The 24285-nt window shown below is 45.4% G+C and overlaps 1 protein-coding gene across 3 annotated transcripts in view; it reads left to right on the plus strand.

The window, feature by feature from the left end:
- LOC117247048 (PH and SEC7 domain-containing protein 1-like) overlaps positions 1-24285 on the plus strand; it is a 124856-nt gene that overhangs the window by 20939 nt on the left and 79632 nt on the right. For 2 of the 3 annotated variants that reach the window (XM_033611168.2, XM_033611169.2), the window contains exons 2-5: positions 11717-14149; positions 14358-14475; positions 16276-16828; positions 17093-17560. In XM_033611168.2, coding sequence (XP_033467059.1) covers positions 12005-14149; positions 14358-14475; positions 16276-16828; positions 17093-17560 — 3284 coding nt within the window. In that variant the 5' untranslated portion in view covers positions 11717-12004. Of the gene's footprint in view, positions 1-11716; positions 14150-14357; positions 14476-16275; positions 16829-17092; positions 17561-23507; positions 23939-24285 lie in introns of those variants that run through there. The other variant, XM_033611171.2, reaches the window with a different exon arrangement.

The raw sequence follows: 24285 nt of genomic DNA on the forward strand, positions 1-24285 counted from the left end.
ACAAGTTTATGATACTTACAGGTTTTGTTCAGTGAGATAATCTTCACATATGAACACCTTTCATACCGCATTTGAAGCTTAAATGCGATCGCCAGAAGTAAAAAGCTAACGTTAGGCTTTAACGGACTACATGACTACTCCCCGGTCGCATGACTCTTGACGTCACCGCCACTAAGCTTTCAACTGATTTCGGCCGCTTTATTTTAAAAACATTGTATAATGGGGAAATCGGACTGTTTAAGCTAAATAAGAAGCTGTAACGGCACATAATTTGGCTCCATTACAACTCACAACATTCACTGACAAAACAACTGTCTGATACTAAACACGTTTTCCAAGCAAATACAACATGCTAACGTTATTAGCGCTGTAACGCTGTATACATTAGCCTAGTGACAAGCAGAGATTTTCTCTTCAGCCTGGATAAATCCTGGAGTATAAATCCCTGAAGGATAAATCACACGCAAGACTTAAAATGCTATTTTAGTGGAGGCTTTATTGTCTTCACAATTTATTGTTTCTTATCTGTGAAATACAAGTAAATACAAGCTTCGTTTCCACTGAGGGAAATGGTGTCAGCTTACAGAGACAGACAGGAGGTCTGCATCACCGCGGCGCTGAGCGTGAGGGTGGGCGAGTTCAACTTTCTGTCAACAATGGGGGTGTTTTGAAAACACCCCCATTTTCACAGGTAACTTAGCCTGTCCCCCCGCCGCAGGAAATAATGGATTAATCCTGGAAAGCTGTTGATGTAGCACTTTTCTCCTTATGAAAGTAACATGGCGATTATTTGACTAATGAGAATTTGGTCGGGGGAGAGCATAGCGACCAAATAATCGACTAGTCGACCAGGAGACTACAGCCCTAGTTTTTACCTGCAGCTGAATTATCCACAGAGGTCTCTTCCTCTCCAAAACAAAAGAACCAGGTGATTAAAATCAGTAAAAACACTGAACAAAACAGCTTCATGTTACAGATCAGTGTTTCTCTGATGCAGTTTGGCTGGTCGCAGACTTGCTGCCAGCCCAGCACCTGCTAATGTGTGTTCACCTCTTCTCTCTGAAAACTTAAGATCCAGATGTTCAGGAGATTTTTACCAGAGGCTGAATTATCCACAGAGGCTCCTCGTCTCCAAAACAAAACAAAACAAACACACCAGGTGATTTAAACTGGTAAAAACACTGATTAGAGCAGCTTCACAATAAAAAAGCTGTGTTTTCCAACACTGCTCATCGCAGTGCGGCTGCTAACGATGGCGACCGACACCGTAGGAACATGGTGCCGCAGCATGGCGATTTCCATGCACAATTAATCAATCAATCGATTCTATTTATCAAGCCCAATATCACATATGCCTCAGAGGCTTTACAGCATACGACATCCCTCTGTCCTTAGGACCCTCACAGCTGATCAGGAAAAACTGCCTGTGCCTTTGAACACTATGCTAATGGGCACCATGTTATATCTTAATCTGCAGCGTGTCCAGTTCCTGTATATCCATCTGTAGCAGAGTAAAATAAGTTACATAAAGAAGCAGAAAATGGTCCAACTCAAAGTACAATCTGAATATGAGCTTGCTATAATAGATAAATATTCTGTACTCAGGCTCAGGCTCAGCTAATTCATAATGATTGAAGTGTAGTTCTGTAAATGAAGCTGAGCGTCGTGGCAGGTGGCAAGTGGAAATGGTCTGTTTCTATTGTAACTTCTGGCACAGCAGCAACGGTCCCACCAGGACCGCTGCCAAGCTGGACGGCTGTCAGAGGACTGGGCACTGAGGGGTTAACACTGCAGCACCCGGGAGTTCAGATTATTATATGCATCCAAGAAGAGAAAAGGACAATACAACGGCTGCTGCATCACATCCCAGTTTTCACCTCATACTTACTCTCAAAGAGTCACTTTGTTCCAGTGTCTCCGTTATAGCAACAATCAGCATTTAACAAATTAGGATGAGAAATAAAAAATATTTTGTGTGTTAAACTAAATGTTAAACTTTATTGATACACATTGTTCTCTACAGGTTTTAACCAGGAACAAAAACATGCACTGTGCAATCAAATCAAATCGGGCAGTTACTACAATGTAAAATTGGCCGTCTGCATTTTAACACGGGGGTCTGGATTGTCTTGCTCCTGGAGTCAGCCCCAAGTGGTTGTTCAAAGAACTGCAGCTTTTAGAACATCAATGTTGGCTTCATTTTTCAGCTTTGGTCCTGAGTGTTTCTGCCGTAGAAGTAGAATAACTTTCATTTTATTTCTATGTAGAAACACTGTGTCTGGGACGGCTGTTTGATTTTCTTTATGGCGCACAGCTTCTCCCGTCACAGAGCGATCTGCTGCCATGGACAACTGTACAGCAACAACACCCCAGCCTTTTTGATATTTCCTTTAGGGACGTCACCACACAGAGTAGAAACAGAAGCCCCTTTTACACTGCCAGATTTTCGGTGAATGTTGGGCCGTTTTGCCGGCAAGCTGCGAGCGTTTAGACACACAGAGCTGGATTGGCGAGTGGATCCGAGGTGCCCAATTTTCCACCTCGTAGGGTAGACATATTGGCGGAATCTTTTTGGTTTAAACAGAACGAGGCGGCCTTCTGCAACGGGAGGAGCTGTTGAAGACGTGTGGGAGGAGCTGTTGATGACGCCACACGTGCGAGCCACTGGTGGTGGATAAACAGGAAACAGCTGATAGCAGGAATTAGCGAGCAGCTAGTAGCAAGAGGGAAACACAAACCTGACAGACACTGTAAAGATGAGCAACTGGGGAGACAAGGAATTGTGCGCCCTCCTTGTCCTCGCAAACGAAGAGGCCATTAACTGTCAGATGACGGGGACGGTGAAGGACAGGCCGACTTACGAGAGAATCGCCGAAGGACTGACCAGCCGTGGCTTCCCTCCCACATCACTGTTTACGTCACACGCTCAGCTACACGTTTTGTAGTCTCTATATACAGACTCTACATTCAGTGAATGTAGAGTCTGTAGGCAAACCCCAGAGATCTTGCCTCCGGAAGAAGAGCAGAAGAGCCCTGGTTTCCGGTTGTAGGCTGTTTGTAGTCCGCGTCATATTGACCAATCACGTCTGAGCCAGCTGCAGTTGTTGACAGGTTAAACAGTCTGTGTGATGAACTAACGAGGCGGAACATAATTGGTGTCACTGCAAACTCTGAATCCATCGCAATGGTTCAGTATATTTACTCATATATAAACGGAAGTCGGAAATGGAAATTCGCCTCCTCTGCCCAAATCAAACCGGAATGCCAGAAAGTCGGGGGTCTGCCGATGGGTTCCAAGAATGCATGTTTTGTTACTTGCTCACGCCCCCCATTGCCCCGAAAAAGGCACATTCTGTATAAACAAAAGTAGGTAGGCGGCATTTTGCTGCACTCCCCGATTTTGTTTTTATACTGCCAATGCTGAAAAAACACTGATTGGGCTTTCCTGCAAATTTGCACAATTCCTGTCTAAAAAGGGCAAGAGAAGGAAAAATGGAGGATCAGTGACTTACATAGTTTCTATGCAGTATTCAAATGTAGCTTCTGACATCTGGCGATGCTTTTTACGTCACTACAATAACATTTCGGCTGCGACATGAACAGACACAGTGACTGATATAATAGTCATAATAAAAAATATAGGAGAAGAATAACCTGATAACATCACACGTTGTGAAAGAACCGTCATGTCTGTCGGCCAAGTCACGGCACGATTTTATGACTCCACAATTGCTTAATGTGACACAGTGACTGTTGGACAAACAGACAGAAATTATGTGTAGTGTGAACGCAGCATAGCACAGTGCATCATTGAGTGATTTGGTCCATCCTGGGTGTCCATAAATTTACTTCATTTTTGGCCATTAGTGGAGATATGGGACGGGACCCTCAAAACATCAGACATACATGTCAAATGCTTGTTGAGATGTCGGATCAGAGACTCACTAAAAAGATATTGAATTGGGTGATATCCCATTATCATCCCTTAGCTAATGAGCTTTGTATTTGAACAACTTGTCATTTATTTTCCAGAACAGCTTAACCTGTGTGAGATAGGGTATAAACCAAAACTACAAACTTACTGTGTCATTAAGAATAGCTACAGTGTGAAGGATAATAAAAATGGGGAATGGGGTTCACTTCTTGTTTTACTGTCCTGTATATGAAAACATAAGCAATGTCCTCTATCTGTGTTGATTTCTTGTGTTTCTTGTTTACTGCAACATCATTGTAATGGCGACACCCACGAGGGTCGGACACATGTTTGTGTGCATGACACAAAAGAAAAAAACAATCAATCTGTCATGTATTATGAATAATTGTACACACTTTTCTAAAACAATCCCTGATATTTGGTATTTTTGGGAACTATCTGCATGCTCCCATCAGACTGGGGTTAAGCAGGACAATGCGTTCCTTTGTGATTGAGGTGAACTGGTCCTTTAAACAGTCTCTTTACATGATGTCACTGCAAACGCTGGTTGTGTGTTTCTAACATGGACCTTCCTGTAACTCTACACCATCATGCCTGTGGCTGGCTGCCAGCTCAGCTCTCTCCTTCACATACATGCCTCCCTCGTCCTGCTCCACCATCTCTCTTGATGCTTCCTGCTCTCCATCCATCTCTCCCGTGCTCTTTCTCTCACCCATCTTTATCTCCTTTGCTTCCATCAACATCTGTCTCACATGATGAATTAATGGATCAAATGAAGTTCAGGCCCATCAGCTCTTTCTCAGGATCGATACCAGCTGACATCGTCCCTACAGACTTCCTCTGTTTGTGACGACAGAGATGACAAATCATATGTAATGATGATCCCTGTGGATCTATCCCTCCACCAGCTCTGTCACATTTATGATGAAGCCAACAGCTCACCCATGTGAAGCTGAAAACACCATGTGCTACATCTATCGTATTGATTTCAAGAGAGCAGAACTGAAACAGGTCAATTCTTCTTCTCTTCATTTATTTCTGTCCTGCAGACTAAAAGCAGACCTCACTGCAGTCTGTGGACTTTATGTGCTCGTGCTCACAAGAGGCTTGTGGTGGACACTTGTTTCTGCACTGTGGTGTGTTTGTGTGCTGCTGTGTACATGTGATTGTCCCACAGGGATAAATGAAATATCTATCAGTCCATCCAACAACACTGTACATCACAGTGAACATACTGAAGGACACTGCTGAGTCTCAGCTGGTTCAACCTGCTGCTCTTTGTGTTTCCATGCAGCCAAACTCAGGATGTAGTTCTACTCAATCAATCAATAATTTATTTGTAACATGGAATTATACAAGGCACAACTCAAAATGTGATCCCATCAACTTCTTTAACTTGTGCTCTGTAGTTTAGTCCTTTTTGGCTGCTGCTTTGTAACTGTCCATGTGTCCTGATGATTCTGGTATCCATGAGCCTGGAACTCCAGACTCAAATCCAGAAAGATTTTGAGTCTGGTCCTCACGGATACACCCTTCCTACCCAAGGGGTGGCACTAACTGAAGCATATTAAATGCCGCCACACACAATTGGATAGCACCTTGGCCAATCAGAGCAAAAAACAAGGTGACGTATTCATTGCACTAAGCCCCATGTGTTTGCCGACCAGTGGGGCTAACTGATATATTATGCTTTTGCCGTATCCCGTCGGCAAAACGGCAAAAACGTCTTTCCCGGAAGCGAAGGCTTCTAGGGCAGTCTTCTGTTCCTCTCTCAAGGAGAAAGATAAGTGTAGTTGACTTAGTGTTTCTCCCAAAGCTAAACTGAATGGACGCAGTCCTTCAGCAGCTGCCATCTTGGCTGTTTACTTTTCGACTCCTACGGCGCAGCGCTGTCCTCATCATGTTACGCCCGCCCAGAGCCCGCCTCTTCAGATAGACTGATCTGATTGGTCCGATAGGCGATTCAGCGGGCTCTGCTTGTCGAGGCCAGATCCCCGTGCAGAGCAAATTTGAATTTACTAGGGGCGGGGCATCTGGATTTCCAGGTTAGTAATCCATGGTATCTGGTTGGGGCATGAGTGAACTGTCTACACATCCCGGCCTCAACAAGACAGCCACAGGGTCGCTCCTCCTGAACATGGGCAGCACTACTCTGCAGCTGCCTCTGAACAGCGTATAACAGTGATCTACAGCAGGAGCAGGACAGCAGCTCACATTCCCACATCATACCAGTACTTCTTCACCGTAAAGCACGTCTCCTCTCCTTCTCAGAGTCTTCTGTTCTGTCAGATTGACTACTAGAGGAAGAGTCACCTGGTTGAATGGCGCTGGCCAGGTGAATCGAATCATATTACACTTTCTGATTTCCCGTTGGACAATGATGTGCCACAAAGGTCATCCAATTTGTTTTCCAACGCCTGCACAATGGCTAGCAGGATGCTAGTTCAGCTACTGCTTCTTCATCTCCTTCTTTTCCTCGATGTTTACTGGTGTTTACATTTGAAAATATTGACCTGGCTAAAGCAGAAGTCAACAGGAGGAGAGTTTACAGACTGATGAGATGATGTCCTCATCCTGATGAGCAACTTGCAGCCACACGTAACCCACGTCCAAAGCCAACCACAAAAAGCACCACCAACACTTGCAAAATAGATATAAGAGCCTAAATGTAGAACAGTTTAGCTGAGCTGACAGAGAGGCGATTGAAAACGTCCAGATTACAAGAGTTATAAAATCCTTCTTCATAATGTTATAAACGTCTGTGCAGAGGTTTATACTAGCATCTGAAAAGCCTTCAGAATCATGGATCTCTTAAGTCCCTTTTCCACTGCTCAAAAACCCGCTAACATCTGACATCACTGCAGTATACCCAGGTATTTATCGCCTCCTGTCCGTGACTTCGAATGTGACACCCAAAAAAAACCCACCCACACACAGAAAGGCTGCAGAGCTGCTCACGTCTCCTGGCAATGGGAAAGGAGTCTCTAGCTTATTCTTAGCAGGTTTACATTGTTTAACTATCTCTGCCACATTCATGATGCAGCCGAGGAGCCACGTCGTCTTCTTCACACCTTCAGAGACAATAGGACCCTGTGGAGCCACCAGCAAGTGGACAAAGGCCTTGTTTTGTGAATGGTGTAGTTGGAACAGTAGCTGCGAGGTGTGAAAACAACAGACAGATAAGAGTGTGACAAATAGAGAGGCACTAGAAGTTGTTAGAGACACAGAAAGAGACTTTATTTATCCACAGTGAATAAAAAAAAAGGTCAATCAGACGGCCAGTAGTGAACGTGAGGGTTGAAACAGTCTAACAAATGCTGCTGCTGTGACTGCACGCAGAGAGGCCGGCTGAAATCATTAAGAATTTGTGAGGCTGAAAAGGTTGTTGGGATTGTTTGGTCTCTTTGAAGACGAGGGCAGAAACATCAGCTGGGGTCAAGGAGGGAAAGTCGCTCGCCTCTAATGCCAAATCTCTCACAAGTTCTCTTTGTTCTGTCAACTTCCATTTTCAACACACACGTTCTCTCCCACTGCTACCATACGGCAGCTCCAATCTGTCGCTGCTGGCACCGTCCTCCTCTGAGTGATTTTATTTTTTTTTAAACAAGAGTTCTGTTGTCTGTGGCTTTATTGGCGTGGAGAGTCATTCTGCATAAACACTAAATAGATCGGCGGCAATTGGAAAGATTTCAGCTGAGTGAGTGAGTGAGTGAGTGAGTGAGTGAGTGCCGAGAGGTTTAGCTCAACAAAGAGAAAAAGGGTTCAAGCACAGAATGACAGAGACGTGTGAGATGAGAGTTTGGTGTTTGATGTGGTTGTGCTGGACCTGATGTTTGATTCATCAGCAGTGGAGGAGGAAGTATTTAGATCCTTTACTGAAGTAAATATACCAATACCACACTGTGAAAATACTCTTTTAATAGTAAAAGTCCTGAATTGAAAATGTGACTTACAGGAGAAATTCGGTATTTTTTTTAAACTGGACCTAATTTTGCCATATTTTTGTGTCAAAGTGACAAATGGGAACAACAATTTTTGAAATTGGTCCAGTATTGAGCGAGAGCACTGCAGTCGGCAGCGGTGAAACATTTAATTGACATTCCCTAAAAGTGTTTGTTTTTGTCACTGACAGGCTCAGATGTCTGACAACATTTTGGAAATGATCCCTACAGAGATAGAGCTTTGTGTTAGAGAGTAAGATCCTTTTTGTTTAACCAGAAACAGCCCCAAAATCACTTACGTCAAACCCACCAGACTCCATTTAAATAAACAGTGATTTTATCAGTGTAAAACACACTTTATTCAAGAAACAAAGTAAAACTCACAAAAACCATCTTTGTGCGTCCTTCTACTATTTCAACAATCACCAGCTCTGGTTGTGGTTGAAATAAACCTGTAATTCAGACAGTTAGATGAGAGCGATGTGAACACACAGTTTGAGCAGAAACGGAGTAGATCTAAGCGCAAGCAGAGGCTATTTGAGTGCAAGGGCAGGGTTTGAGGGACAATATTACAACATCTGAACATGAAAATGATAAATAATGCTCTCAAACTGATAGACCACTCTTGAATAAAGATAGGGATAAAGCCATAACTAGGCCACAAGCAGTTGAGAATGGAGCGCTCCTATGCGAAGTTCAAAAGTTCCTCTGCAGATCTCTTTATACAAGTACCTCGAGCCTCCTTTATTTATTTATTTTTTGCCTTTATTCACTGATGTAACGTTTTTGTCCCAATATTTTGTGGGATATCTTTGTATATTTCTTCAATGATAATAATAATAATAATAATAATAATAATAAAGAAAAGAAAAAAACCTTGGCTTCCTGGTCATGCAATGTGCGAGAGATGAAAATATTGAAAGTGTATGAAAGGCCCAAATCCGGCCTGTTATCCGTTTTTTCCATTTTCATTTAAACAGAAAATCGGAAATTGAAAAACAAGTCGTTATCATATAAATCAAGTCATTATTGTGTTTTTTCATATTTGGTTTTATTTTGAAAAACAAATGAACGGATGATGCATGGATTCTGGTGTGTCGTGGGATTTTGTGATAACCACACATTATTATTGCAATATTGAACTGGGCCTGTACGAAAAGTTCTGAGTCTTTAACTGACTGTGTGCACCCATTTCCTAATAAAGATGCAAACTCTAGCTAACAAATGTAATTTAATTTAATGTAATTTAGAAAACCTTCATGGGGAACCTATTTGTTGTCTTTTGTGCGTGGGAATTTTAAGTGTGTGACACATCAAAGCCCTGATTGGCAGCCAGTGTGAGGGATGATAACAGTTTAAAGGAGAAAACCGTGAGCAGGACGAAGGGTCAATTTATTGTGCAGAACAAATTACAACAAACACCAGCGAAGACAACCGACCACTGAAAGAAAAGAGAAATAAAAAACTGACAGTAGACAGTATGATGACGCTACCTGTCTTATTTTTAATATTGTTTTTATTGTCTTGTGTCGTGATGACACATGTTATAGAAGCTGTTGTTCACAGATATGAAGATAGGTGTGCCCTGGGCACAACAAGTTTGAAAACCACTGGACTAATGGTTTCAGCTGTACATGTATAAAGTGTATGGTAGTTTAATTTATAATAAAATATCATATTCTATAAACTCTTCATATTTTTTTGTGCAAAAATCTTAGCAATCTTAGTGAAGTCACTGAAGCTGTCAGATGAATGTAGTAAAAAGTACAATATTTTCCTCTTGTAGTGGAGTAGCAGTATAAAGTAGCATAACATGGAAATACTTAAATAAAGTACCTTAAAATTTGTGCTTATGTTTAGTTACATGAATGAATGGACCTTTCCTCTGGACATGGTCCAGACAGACAGACAGACAGACAGACAGGCGATGAGCTCAATAAGCTGTTACTCATCTTAATATATTTTCCTCTGTATTAATGCTGCATCAATGTCACAACGTTTCCCAAAATAAAATCTAATCAGATAATCAGATTTTCCGTAATTTCTTTGAGCCTCTCACAATCAGACAGTCGATCCCTTTAATAGATTCATTTGTGACTGAACCCAGAGCGCTGAATTGTGTCATTCAGAGTTGAGATAAAGCTGCTGTCACCAGGTCTTATCAGTCAGACAGGAGGGGAGGAAGTGAGGGATAATGTCCTGCTTCCTGTCCCTGCAGGATGAGCTCATGTTCTCACCTGTTCTACAGAACGTGATGTGCACCGGAGTTTCAAGGCTCAATACAGATCCTAAAGGATGGACGAAAAAAGATCCACAGACTAAATTTTATCCAGACCAAATTATATTTCTATAGTCAGGCTGATGCACCCAGAGTTGGAATTAAATGCACATTTCCACAAGTACTGAACTTAAGTGCAATATTTATGAGTATTTTCATTTTATGCAAATTTATACTTCTCCACCACATCTCAGAGGTAAATATTGTTGCACTACATTTGTCTAACAGCTTCAGTTACTTTGCACACTACAGATTCTTTTCATCCCCCAGGGCCAGTTTTTTCTGACATGAGGCAACACAGCAGTCGGCCCTCATCGCCACTACTTCTTTGATGTCTGTTTGTTGTGTCTGGTCCTTGAGAGAGAGAGACTGCCACTAAAGGCGGATTTATACTTGTGTGTCAGCTCTATGCAGAGACTACACCTCTGTGAGCATTTATACTTTTATACTGCAGTTACACCTCCAAAACACTAGTCGGCGGTGGAGGACGTAAAGCACACATTAAACCCACATTAAACACACGTTAAACACACATTAAACACACATTACACATGGCTTAATAGAGACAGTCTCAAACACAAATCAGCCTCATTATAACTTGCAGCATTCACAGACAAACACTCGTCTTTATCTGGACACATTTCCCCACAAATACAACATGCTAACATTATTAGCACAAGCCTATGGCATTTTACATTGTATAAATTAGCCTAGCAGCTAGCAGAGATTTCCTCTACTCGTATAAAACCAGGAACAACAGCAACATTTAACAAAGGTAACGTTACATAATTCAGCTCCATTACAGCTCACAAGGTTCACTGACAAAACAACTGTCTTATACTAAACACGTTTTACAAACAAATACAACATGCTAACGTTATTAGCACAAGCCTATGGCATTTTACATTGTATAAATTAGCCTAGCAGCTAGCAGAGATTTCCTCTCCACATTGGAAGCTTTATTGTCTTCACAATTTATTGTTTCTTATCTGTGAAATTAAAGTAAATCAAAGCTTTGTTTCCACTGAGCGAAGTGTTTTCAGCTTACGTCACTGTGACGTGGAGTTACATTTCTGAAGTATAAATCCTGCATGTTAGCATGTTCTAGTAGAATGACAACATACAAGTATAAACCTGAAACTGAGCATAATCAGTCCTCTTCAAGGTTTCAGTGCAGGACTTGTAGTGAAATGCTTTTACTCAGGTGAAGGATCTGAACACTTCTGCTGTGACTGTATGTTTGTAACCTGTTTTTAAATGTATGAACAAGCTCAGGGCTGAGTGTTGCAGACAGGTTGGGAGGCTGGACAGTATCAAGAGACCGACTGAGACATTGTTGGTTTTGGTCTTTTCATGGGATTTATTAACAATAAGAATAAAACGCAGTGTACCAGCAGCCTTACCCTTTAGTGTTGGTGCGGTTCCATTTACTGCACAAAGAGTGTATTAAGAGAAACTAGCAGCAGCACTAATGAGCTACATGCCTGCATCACAAATATCCTGTGTGTAAAGTGTCACTTGAGGACACAAAAGATAACACCTCCTCTTTTCTTTCATTCACAGGTATGAAGAATAGGGAGGTGTTGGAGGTGTCCCACGGGCATGTTTGTCCTCTGGCCGTTCAGCCTGTGTGTCTCTGCTCTGCACACAGACACTCTGGGAGGCAGAAGAAAGACTGTCTAAAAATAAACTGACACGCACCACCAGCAGAAAAACAAACTGACGGATTGAAGAAGAAGAGGACAAAGAAGATCTCCCCTTTTGTTTTTGTCTCTTTCACCCCATCTGTCCCTCCCTCTCTCTCTGCTCCATTTCTGTGTGTCTGTCCTCATTACGGCCTGAGAGGAGGTCATGTCCCAGTCTGGAAAAGTCCTTCATTTGTATGTAGAAGTGAGGTCTGCCCCAGATCAGAGTGGAGGGAAGGAAGGGATAGCTCAGGGGCATTCGGTTCAGGACAGCCCAGCGGAGCTCCTGTCTCAGCTAGCGAGCCAGACAGCAGTCACCAAGACCTCCACGGCTCACCGTCTGGTTCAGGACTGCACACAGTCTCCTTCTAGAAACAGCTTTCAGCCCCAGCAAGCCAGCAGCTCCCCTAAAGTCGCAAAGCATCGGAGTGCACCTTGTGATGGAGTGTCGGCCATCCACTCACCACCAATGATGCCCTCTTCTGGAAAGGTCACGCACACGCCTCCCAACTGCAGGAGGTTTAAGGAGGAGGAGGTCAGTGATGGTACGCGGTCTGTCGTCACCTTCAGCTACATCGAGAAGTCGAATGTGAAGACCGTAGACAGTCCACGCAACTCTGTGTGCGAGAGACGGACCAGAGAGGAGAGATCCACCCCCTCTCACTTTCGTAAAAGACTCAGCGACCCAGTTTGGTTTGGGAGTCCCGATTCATCGTGCAGCTCCAGTCCCAAGCTGACTTTCCGATCTCCAGGAAGTCACCAGCAGATGTTCTCTCCCGGCCTTCGCCAACCAGCCTTGGACCCCATCGGCAGGGCAGCTACCCAGAGGGCTGTGGAGGAGTTTGGCTCCCCTCTGCTGAGGATCAAACTAGCCCACGCGCTCGAGCAAGCCTCATCCTCACGCTACAGCCGACAGCCGCGCTGTCAGTCCTGGGCTGGGTCTCCGGTTCAGCGTCCGAACATAAACCTCAAAGACCGTGTCGCAGATAGGAGCCAGGCTGTTTGTGGGCTGCCTCGGAGCCCCGCGTCAGACCAGCTGTGCTCCCAGTCCAGGCAGACTCCTCACTCGAAGCCCTGTGTCGAGATCCAGAGTCCTCTTCACTGGTCAGGAGAGGACAGAGCTGTGACAGGAAGTCCAGCTGCAAAAAGACACGTTCACATGTCCAGCAATAGGAGCACTTCACCGCAGGGAGCAATCCTTCAACTTGGCAATAATGTAGTTGAGGGCTTGAACCAGTTAAGTGACAGTAAATCCTCCTCTCCAGCTCACAGCCCTGAGGTTGCCCGCAGGCTAGCAGAGGAGGCAACCAAAGTATCTTCTATTTTCACAGAGGCGAGACGGTCCTCACTGCACAACGCTTTAGGTGAGCCTGCTGGAGAATTCCACAGTCCAGCTCCAAACGCACAACAGTCTAAGCAAACGCTTAAGATGAACATCCCTTTAAACGACCAACTCACGCCAGCAACTGACAACACAGACTCTCACCAGCCTGAAAACTCCGTCATGCAATCACATGAAACAAACTCTAACTATCAGACACACCTGGAGGACTGCGTTCAGAAGTCCAGCTCAATTTTATCAGCGGCTCCGAGTTCCCCCGCCATTCCTTCACGCGTCCTCCGTCCCTCGCATCCTCCCACTGAGCTCAGCTCTCCCATGAGGGACCCCAGGCTATTCCAAGCTGAGCTACGAGCACCGGATACCCCCACCCTGCATCGCCATCAGCTCCCACAGTACGCCAGAGAGTCCTGGTCCCCGTGCCTGGACAAGAGAGGAGACTTGAGCTGTTTCGAGAGAGGGGACTGCACTGAGCTCGCTCGCAGGCTCTTCATCAATCAGAGCGTTGAGGAGGCTCCAGTCAGTTGGACGTCCAGGCAGCAGTGGGGGAATCAGGTGGAGAGCAGCCCGAGGCCGAGCCCTGAGCCTGGATTTGGGTCTATAAATAATCAAACGTCTGATCGTCAGTCGAGTCGCCGTCACAGGCCGCTCAGTCCCACGGCCCAGCAGAAACGGGCTGAGCAGAGGAGAAGAGAGATCCTGCTGCTGGGACCAGTGGCGCTGGACTCTGCAGAGGAGGACGAGGGTTGTGATGAAGAGGGACAGGGCAACGAGATGGAGAGATATGAGGCAGAGCAGCAGAGGGTGGAGGAGCCTGCAGAGGCGGAGCAGAACGGAGCGATGGGAGGGTCGTCCTCGCGGAGCTCCAGTGGGGTGACGGGCAGCTTGGGGGACAGGGACTGTGTGTCCCCCGAGTCCAGTCAGTCCAGTCACCAGAGCAACGAGACCGGGGCCGCCACCTCAGGAATACAGGTGAATCGCACAACCACAAATTACACTTTCTGTTTCGATGCTAACGAGCAGCCTCCTGGCTCTAGCTCCAGACTCTCAGACATGAGAGCGATATCAGCCTCATCTAAATCTCTGCAACACAGTGACTAAGTGTGTTTTCCAAATTGTTGGACTCTTCCTTTAATGCTGCACTGCAGAGCTGCTAAGCGTGTCTTTGTGTGTGTTTCAGACGGACAGTGGCTGTGCAGTCCCCGTGCCCTCGCTCCACTGTCAGAGGATCGCTCGTGCCAAGTGGGAGTTTTTATTTGGGACCCCTGCTGAGGAGGCTGCTGGCAGGGGGGAGAAAAGTGAGAGTGTTTCCTCCCTTATTCCATCTACTTACTGCAGTTTCATGATTAAAATAGGCACCAACAAATGCACTGTTTTTTCCACATTGAGCAACATTTGCTATCAAATACAGTAACTGACTGTTTCAGGAAATTACTGAGACTTCCTTTAAACATGACGGTCCACGCTTGTGACCTGTTTTTATAGTATTATGTCTTACGGGGGAATGAAAGCACAAAATACGGAAGAAACTGAATAAGTGTTTTTAAAAAACAAAAAATGCAGGTCCTTTAAGATACATATTAAGGTGTAGGTACCTGTGATGCTATTTTGTACTCTTAAAGGAGTTTTGTACGTCTTATACTTAAATCCATTTTTGATTAACTTCTTTCATCACAGCCGTCACTTGGACCAATAGAAAGACAGAGTGATCTGCTGCTGTAGACAACTGTACGACAACAACAGCCCAGCCTTATCGATGTTTCCTGTAGGGATTTCAAACTCAACACTTCCTGTATCTGTTTCAAATTAAAAGCCCGTTATAACTTCGGTTGAGAGAATCCCTTCATTTTCTGAAAAGGCTTTTATTGTGAAACATGTGCAGGAACTTGTTGTGGAGGATTCAGTGACTTGCACAGTTTGCATGTGGTACTTCAGATGTAGCTCCGACCATTTGGTGGCACTTTTTACATTCGGCTAGAACATGAACAGACACAGTGACTGAAATAATAGTAGGACAAGAATAACCCGATAACATCATGGATAATTTTGACGTTAAAGGACAGTTTCATTCATCAGTGACTGACACCACAAGCCAAGTGCCGGATTTCTACAACTTTGGAGGGAGACCAAGTTGCAGAGTCAGTGGCGTAAGGTAGTTACGATGGGCCCCAGTGCATGCTATGTTGCACATATCGTCTCGTCACATGATGAGAGACTTGACACTGGATAACATCAACGTACATATTACCCAAAAGTCATTAATGCATATCTGTGTGTGACAAAAAATACCAAAGAAAATAAGACATGGCGGGGCGTCTGCAGTGATGCGGACGCTGTGCTGGACCATCATGGTTCAGTGGGAGCTGAGCCAGAAGGCAAAGCTTTTGATTTCCTGGTCCATCTCCGTCCCAACCCTCACCTATGGTCATGAGCTCTGGGTAGTGACTGAAAGAATGAGGTCACAGATACAAGCGTGTGAAATGAGTTTCCTCTGTAGGGTGTCTGGGCTCAGCCTTAGAGATAGGGGGAGGAGTCAGACATCTGGAGGGAGCTTGGAGTAGAGCCGCTGCTCCTTCATGTTGAGGTGGTTCAACATCTGATCAGGATCCTCCTGGGCGCCTCCTGTTAGAGGTGTTCCAGGTACGTCCCACTGGTAGGAGGCCCCGGGGCAGACCCAGAACACACTGGAGGGATTATATATCTCATCTGGTCTGGGAACATTGTGGGGTCTCCCAGGAGGAGCTGGAAGGCGCTACCGAGGAGAGGGACGTCTGGGGTGCTTTGCTTGGTCTGCTGCCCCCGCGACCTGGCCCTGGATAAGCAGATGAAAAAGGATGGATGTTTTAACAGTTGATTTATAGTTATAGAATAAATATAAAATATTGTTATAGATACCACTGACTGATACAAAGTAAACATGATGGAGATGGGTTTCCCTTTTACAGTGATGATGAGTGTTGATACTCAGACTGTAATTATGGTTCTGGACCAAGTGGAGCAGGTAGTGATCTAGATCTGTGTTCTGTGCAGTTGCAGCAGGGAGTTAGTAAACATAGCCAATCACGCTGATGTTGATGTTTAACTCTTTCCATCTGCAGATTCTCTGGAGACCTCCACAGCTCCTCCCAGCGGTAACTCCAGCGAGTCTCCCACCCCGACTCCCCCTTCCTCCCTCCCTCTGCTTTCTGCCAATCACGAGGTGCAGCACGTGGAGGTCGAGCTGGTGACCCCACCTCCCGCCGTTATCGGGACGTCACCCAAAACCGGCATCATTCGCCGGACGTTAAAATACTCAGAAACGGACCTGGACGCCGTCCCACTGCGCTGCTACAGAGAGACAGACATAGACGAGGTGCTGCTGGCTGAGCAGGAGGACGCCGATTCAGCGTTCGGGAGTAACCGCAGCGTGCAGGGCACCTCGGGGACAGGCAGCAGCCCACTGGGGGGGCTGGCTTATGGGAGGACAGATGGGGAGGAGGGAGAGGAGAGAAGAGGAGGAAGGGAGGATGGGGAGGAGGAGGAAGATGAAGAGGAGGAGGAGGAAGAGGAAGAGATGGTGAGCTGGGCCAGTGTGAGGATGCAGGGAGACAGCAGGAAGCAGCAGTATGCAGCTCAGGAGGAGCCAGAGGTGTTTGGACACCTTCTGAAGAGGTGAACCTCAAACACACACACACACACACACACACACACACACACACTGTGGTGCAGCAGGATTTTCCCCTGACCTATATTTTCATCTGAGTTTGGATCTCACTCGTAACCTAATTTTAATAGAGCAGATTGTAAACATGTTTGTTTGCGTCCGTCACAGTGCAGCACATTGATATGATGACATGATACAAACACAGCTGGAGTCCAGATGTTTTTCACACTTAATGTTGTCACAGTGTTTCTCAATCCTCCGTCTCTGTCCAGACCCATGGAGACATTTTTTGACAACCACCACCCGGCCCTGAAATCCCCCATCCTGGTCTCCGGTCCTCGCTGTGCCACGGAGGACACCTTCAGCCGCCACTTTGAGAGCATCATGGAGTCCCACAGAGCCAAAGGCACGTCGTACAACAGCCTGGACAGTGAGGAGCTGCTGACCTCGAGCACGCAAACCGTCCTGACCTTTGACCTGCCCACATTGACCCCTGCCATCCACGGGCCGGTCTGCCAGAGCGCCAGGCAGATCGTCCAGCTCAGCTTCGCCCCGCTGGCGCACGACGAGAGGCCCAGTCTGTCTGATTCCATCTTCACCATGACGGGGGACTCGGACGCCACCCGAGCCCCCTCCAGCGAGAGGCTGAGCAGCGGGTCAGAAGACACGCCACCAAGAGGACGACAGTGTTCACAGCTGGGCAGCAGCTGGTACAGCAACCTGTCTTTCTCATTACCAAGGTGGGTGAGCAGCACGTCAAGGGTTTGGGATACATGTGGGAAGTTCACACCTGCAGTGTGTCCTCACACAGCTTCGTACGATATGTTGTATGACATCACATGAATTAGCGCCCCAGTCATGGTGTAACATCTTCATATTTCTTACTTAACGTAAGGTGCTGACGCCAGACGTTACAGCATGACTTGAAATAACTTAACGTTTACTTTTGGTTTCACTTGGGACACACAGGGTGCATGCAGATCCTTTAAAAGTCTAAATAGTCTTAAATCTGAATTTGTGAGGTTTTAATTAAACATTTTATCTGATTTCATTTATTCATCTTTTAACTTATTTTTGTCAAATTATTTAAACTCTTCTGTGTGAAAGTCCAAATCTTTGATGATACAAATCAGTGAACCTCGGCTGACTCACTTTAATGACTGTATTCCTGCATCAAACCGACCTCTGCACGAACTAGATATATATACGACTCACCTTTATAAGAAAAAGGTGATTTTCCAAAAAGCAGTGTTGATTTTTTTGGGTTAAAAATCAGCTTGTGTGAAGACGCTTCTGTAGCGTAGTGGATCGTCAGAGGTGATGCCTCGCTGCAGAGGTCACGGGCTCAACTCCGGCTTGCAACCCTTTGCTGCATGTCATCCCCCAACTCTCTCTCTCACCCCATTTCACACTCTCCTATCCATTTAAAGGCAAAAATAAGCCCCCAAAAATTAGCTTGAAAGTGTCTGAAAAAAGCATCAGTTTATGTGTCTGATAACTGTCGACACCCTGACACGATCCTGTCCTCCTTGGCTGAGCTGTAACGTTAGTTAGCTCAGTGGTGCTAGGTGAGCTAGCATTAGACGGACGGTTCCCTCTGTGCAGTGGGTTTAATGACACCACTACTCTTATCAATACTGCTTATTGATCCATCACTTTAACTCTACTCCTGTCGGTTCTTTGGGGGTTTTAAGAGAAAAAATTTAAACAAATTAAGAACAGAATGATCAATTCTTCATTTTCTATGTGTCTAAGTACAGTATATAAATTAACACTCTGCTACAGCATTGTTTTAAATTTAATTTCAATTTTCAATGGTTTTTGTAAAGCCCAATATCAGCCTCAAGGGGGCGTTACAGCATTCGACATCCCTCTGTCCCTGGACCGTCAGAGCTGGTGAGAAAAAACTCCCAAAAAACCTGTAAACAAGGAAACAATGACAGAAACTTCAGGAAGCTGAATAAATTATTGTTATAGACTATAACATACCTGAGGTGGATGGATCAATGGGAGATGAAGTACGAGCTAGGCGGTCAAAAACGGTGCATCTCTCCGCCTGTATGTACCAGATGTTTTAAAGATTGCTTGTGTTTCTGCCCTCACATGCACAGGAGATGTTGAGCTTGTGGCAATAAGCAGTGTCGGCACCAACTCTTATGAAGTGTAACCAGACTTTGGAGCGTTTTGCACTCATGCCATTGGCACTGGGGGCTCATTTAATACCGGGATTCAGCACCCATCCTTGTGGCAGGTATAGTTAGGTACAAAGGAAATAGTTCCTGTTTGAAGCAACCAGGTCATGATTCCTGGAAAGAGACATTGTTGTTGAGTTGTTATTTCTTTGGTGCTCCACAATCTGAGTGTCATCTAGTCCCATTATATTGGAGAGACGTCTGTACGGCCAATATCTCCAACACTCTGCAGCTCACACCAAAACTATCTAGACTGATAAATATCACAACAGCTCAGAAGAAAAACATGTATTTTTGATTTGGGGGTGAACTGTCCCTTTACACTGTTGTGTGCAGTCGCAGGGAGCTGACGTGTTGGCAGCTGAGATGCAGGTGACCTGCTCTTCAGTCATTCTCTAAGAATCTGTGTGATGCTGAATCTGGGTCATGTTTGCTGCTGCACATCATTCTGTTTTCAATCTACCTCCACTCTGCACTGAAACAGGACAACAGCCACATGTTACTGTGCAGTATAAGAGGGCACAGTGTCAGTGAGGTCATCATGTAACTGTATGTTGTCTGCTGTCATGTTTAGAATATGCACAGACACAAGCTGCACCTGGTCTCATGTCAGCCAGTGTGTTCATAAACTCTTGCACAGGAGCGTCATAAACAGTTGAGTTTTTGATGTTAATTCAGTATTAATGCCATTCTTACTGCCTCTATGTGAGGTCATGCCCCCGTTAATGGACGTCTGTCAGCCTCCAGATGAACCAGTGTCTCAGTCTGTGTCGTTCTCCTTGTGCAGCGCCGTGCTGCAGTGCTATTCTGGAGCCCAGTGGCTTCAGAGTGAAGGTCGCTCGAAGGCTGCCTATGGTCCCTCTGCTGTCTGCCAGGCAGGCGAGTGTGTGTGTGTGTGTGTGTGTGTGTGTGTATGAGAGAGAGAGAGAGAGAGAGAGAGAGGCATATGTGTGTGGTATGTGAATCCATCTGTGTTCCTGTTTCTGTGTGTGTTTGAGTGTGTGCATGCATGTGTATCTTGGATGGTTGTATACTTGAAGTGCATGCTTTGCGTGTGTGTGTGTGTGTGTGTGTGTGTGTGTGTGACAGAGGCAGATGGCTGCTGCAGCAGTGAGGGACTCACCTTGACTGTCAGAGTCACAAAGACTTTAGTTTTAACTCTCTGCACACTCCCACCTGCGATTCACGTCCAGAACTCTTTGTCTTCATGTTGCACTCAGAATATTCTCTCACAGCTAAACAGAACGATCAGAATAAGATTTACGATCATGTAGTGTTTGGTGCACACAGTCTACATGTTCAGAGGAAATAAATACAAAGCAGTGCAACAGTAGATTTGTCTTGATGCATCTTCCACCCTCCGTCCTGTGAGATCTCTGTGATGACAGCTGGTTATTGTGAGGAAGTGACGGCCATGCTGTGTGACGATGAGGTAGACCACTTTGTCAATGTCATCCTAACTAACTGTGACAGCACTGCAGAGGTAGTGACTGCACCGGGGTCACCTTGTTGCTGTGGCCACTAGATGGCGTAAAAGGATAGCAACCAGGCTGCCAAGGGCCTTTTGTTTGGTGAGAGTAATGCAGGTGGGTAACTGAGCAGCAGGGACAGAAGTGTATTTATGTGTGTGTGTGTGTGTGTGTGTGTGTGTGTGTTCAAGGAGAGACACTGCAGGTGAGAAGTTTTTCATGCACTGGTCAATAGTGAGATTTGAGGCTGTTTCTCTTCCACGTCCTCTTTCGGAGTTCATTTCAATTCAGTTTCTATAGTCACCTGCTTCACACGAGCGAACATACTTCGAAAAATATAAAAGACATAAACAGCGACTGCAGCCAAAGCTGGACTGTGTCAGGAAGGTTTGTGGGTTGATGGTGTTTGATAGGCAGGTAGGAGGCTCAGTTATCTGTGAGTGTAGCTGTGCTCTAAATAAACAGGCTGAACTCAGATCAGTTTTCTCTGACAGAGATCAAAGTTTAGTTTGAATCACCAACAAAGCTGTCGAGAGCATCAATAGAGAGATGTTGAGCTTTTCAAATGATGGTCAGTGAGTGTGTGCTCGTAAATCAGCCCCTAAACCTGTCACCACCCAGACAATGTAACTGTGAAATGTTCATTTGCTTTTGACCTTGAAAAAGATAAAGTTCCACGAAATCCAGAAAGGGAAACTTTCAAACTGTGATGCAGGAGGATGTTAGGACTGATACAAACTATGAAGCATTACTTTTGCAGTTTCTCCTGGGTTGGGCCCATTTTTCAGTTAAATTGACTAGACTATAAAAGTAATGACTAAAATGTCATGAATTTTCGTCGACTGTAACAATTAAGAATAAAAATGACTAAAATGTGACTAACGGCCCATCCGCGAGGGGTAGTGGTGTCCCAGTTCCTTTTTGTGTGTAGGGGTAGGGGGCATAACAAGGGGTAGTGGGTATGAAACTAGCCCTTGGGAGCGAGGGATCTGGTTGGAAATGTAGATGGCTCGCAGCTTCCTGTTTAAAATAGTTACGTATGCGTGAACGTAACTGACGTGGTGACATAGTGAGTGGTGTCCCAATTCCTAGGGAAAGATTTCTACCTCTACCCCTCGTTGCTTCATTGTGAGGGCCAAGGGGTAGTGGACAAGGGGGGGTATTGGGATTGGGCCTAAAACTAAGAAACACTTTTGTCTCAAGACTTAGGGCCTAATCTAATACCCACATTCCCCTAGAAATACCCACTTGCACTTGGTTGTGTGTGTTCATGTTTAGGCTTGTGGTGTCCCAAAACATAAGTGAGGTAGTGGAAGAGGTTTCCAACACTTAAAACCCGCCCTAGATTCCAAGGGAGCCCCGACCCACACTTCCAACAAAATGGAAGATGAAACACCTTGTGAAGCCAGCAACTTCAGCAAGTTTTGGAAAACAGTTTGTTACTGTACGATCAGAATGTAGGCGATACAAACAACAGATGGCTGGACTAACATAAACTCATCAGCAACTCAGTTGAACACTGCGTCACAATATTTAAACAAATCGACTTACCCAAACAAAATCGATCAGAACTGGAAGACATCGTCGGCGCCTCCTGTTTTCAGCATTTCTTCTCCGTTGATTCATCAGACGGAGAAGAATAAACAGAGCACACGCCACAACACAAGCGCTGGAGCCGCCATTTTCATTGCGTCGCTACTACGTGTGACGTATGCCTGCACGTGGGCCACGGCAATTTGCATGAAGTGGTGTCTCATTTCTTAGGGAAACATTTCTACTCTAATATTTCTCACTTCCCTCATCAAGGGTTATCTTGCAAACGAGGGCACTCAGTACCAAGTGGAAGATTTAAGGGGTAGAAATGAGACAGGCCCAAAGACTAAATCTAAAATAGCTGTCAGTTAACATTGATCTAAATGGCTCATTCTAAGGTAACACAACACAACAGTTCTTTTTCTCAGGTGATTTTACACTAAAGAAAACATAGTTATTATATTTCTGCCAATATAAACCTACAGACTGGACCTTTGATACACAAACACTCTCTGAGAGGTTAGAAACAGCTCAGCCTTTTCATTTTGTTCCCTCTTTCCTCCTTATTGAGAATCTTTAAACATAAACTCACATAACTTCCTGATAAAGCTCTTCATGTGGAGCCAGATCACAGTGGAGCAGCTCAGGTAAATGTTTGCTTAGCTGTGATCTTATCACACTCTTATAACCGACCCGGCTCTGGCAGCCCTGGAGCCGTGGAATCCAGGAGCGAGACGACGAGACAAATATTTCTTGTCCATACTTTGATAAAAGTTGGAATTTCAATCCCCTGTCGTCGTCCTCCTCCTTCCCTCACATCACCCTTTTCAGATCAGTGTGCACCATGAGACAGTGGCTCATTGTGCCGAGCTGCCCAGCGCACTGAGAGGGGCTTCAATTATGTGGGGATACCGTTAAAGTGAGAGGCGGACGCTAGGAATTCTCTCAGGACCTCTGGGCTCTTGATGAGACAATGCAAACAGGTGGCGGAGCCTGAAGTGGAGTGCCGGCTTAATCTTCTGACTATGAACACTCCTGCAGGCCCTGATGAAGCGTGTGCTGTAAACAGACTCCACAATGGACTCAGACGTTGACAAAAGGCCGCCTATTCTCTCCACTGGTTGCAGAGGAAACAGTTTAAAGGCACACACCCAGTGCGTATATCTCTGCGAGCTCAAACCTGACACCTCAGTTCTTTGTTTTCTGTCTAGGTGTGCTAAACACCAGAAACAAGGTAGACTAGAATCAGTACAGCACCCAAAGGATGGACACACTGAGTGTGTGTAATTGGAGATCCAGAGAGAGGGGAATGAATAGAGGGGAGGAAAAGAGAAGGGAAGGGAGGGGAAGGGAGGGGGGTTTTTAGGCAACAGACAAGCCAAGTTTCATGCCATGCTTCGAATCCAAGGTCAGCAGGGGACAGTGAGCGTTTACACAGTGGAACAGGGTGGGAGAAAGAGAGAGAGAGAGAGAGGGAGGAGTGAAATGAGGGAACAGAAACAACAGCAAACAGACTCGGAGGGAAAAAGATAGAGAAGGAGAGGCACTGCGGGACAAACAGCTCTTTTACTTTGAGGGGGGGAAGGAAGCTCGCTGTGAGGATCAGATGACAGCAAACACAGAGCGAGAGGGAGAAAGTTCAGACACATCAAGTCTCAGTTTGACTCAAAACCCAGCGGAGGAATGTCAGAGTCTGCGGGCCTCTCGGGAGCCACTACAGGTGTTCCTCTGCACCGGCGCTGGCGGTGGTGGTGATGCGTTCAGGTTACCAGGCAGGCAGGAGAGGAAGGGTCAGTCGGATGAGCGCTCTGAGGCGAGGGGGCGTCCAGGGGACAGCAATGAGGACGCCGTCTGTGTTTTGCTGTCATGGCTCAGCTACAGTCGGAGAGGAGAAGTATTTGGCGATCAGGCGGTCTTGTCACAGGTAGGAACCTGTCTCACCTGTCTCACCTGTCTGTGTTTGTGGATCGGAGGATTTGAATATAAAATTGGGCTGAAGGAAAAATTCAAATTGTCTTTTCAGGTGTGAAGAGTGTGTTTGCTGCCATGTTCACTGCAGAGTAGAAAAGTTTCTGTATGAAAGCTGCCATAACTGAGATGCAGAGGTGGAAAGTAACTAAGTAGATTTACTCAAGTACTTTGGCCTACTTAAGTACAGTTTTGAGGTACTTGTACTTTCCTAGAGTCTTTTCTGCCCATGTCACTTTATACTTCTTCTCCAGTGCATGTTCGAAGGGAATACTGTACTGTACTTTTATTTGACACATCTAG

This window comes from Epinephelus lanceolatus, chromosome 21 (assembly GCF_041903045.1).
Source record: "Epinephelus lanceolatus isolate andai-2023 chromosome 21, ASM4190304v1, whole genome shotgun sequence".
Lineage (NCBI taxonomy): Eukaryota > Metazoa > Chordata > Actinopteri > Perciformes > Serranidae > Epinephelus > Epinephelus lanceolatus.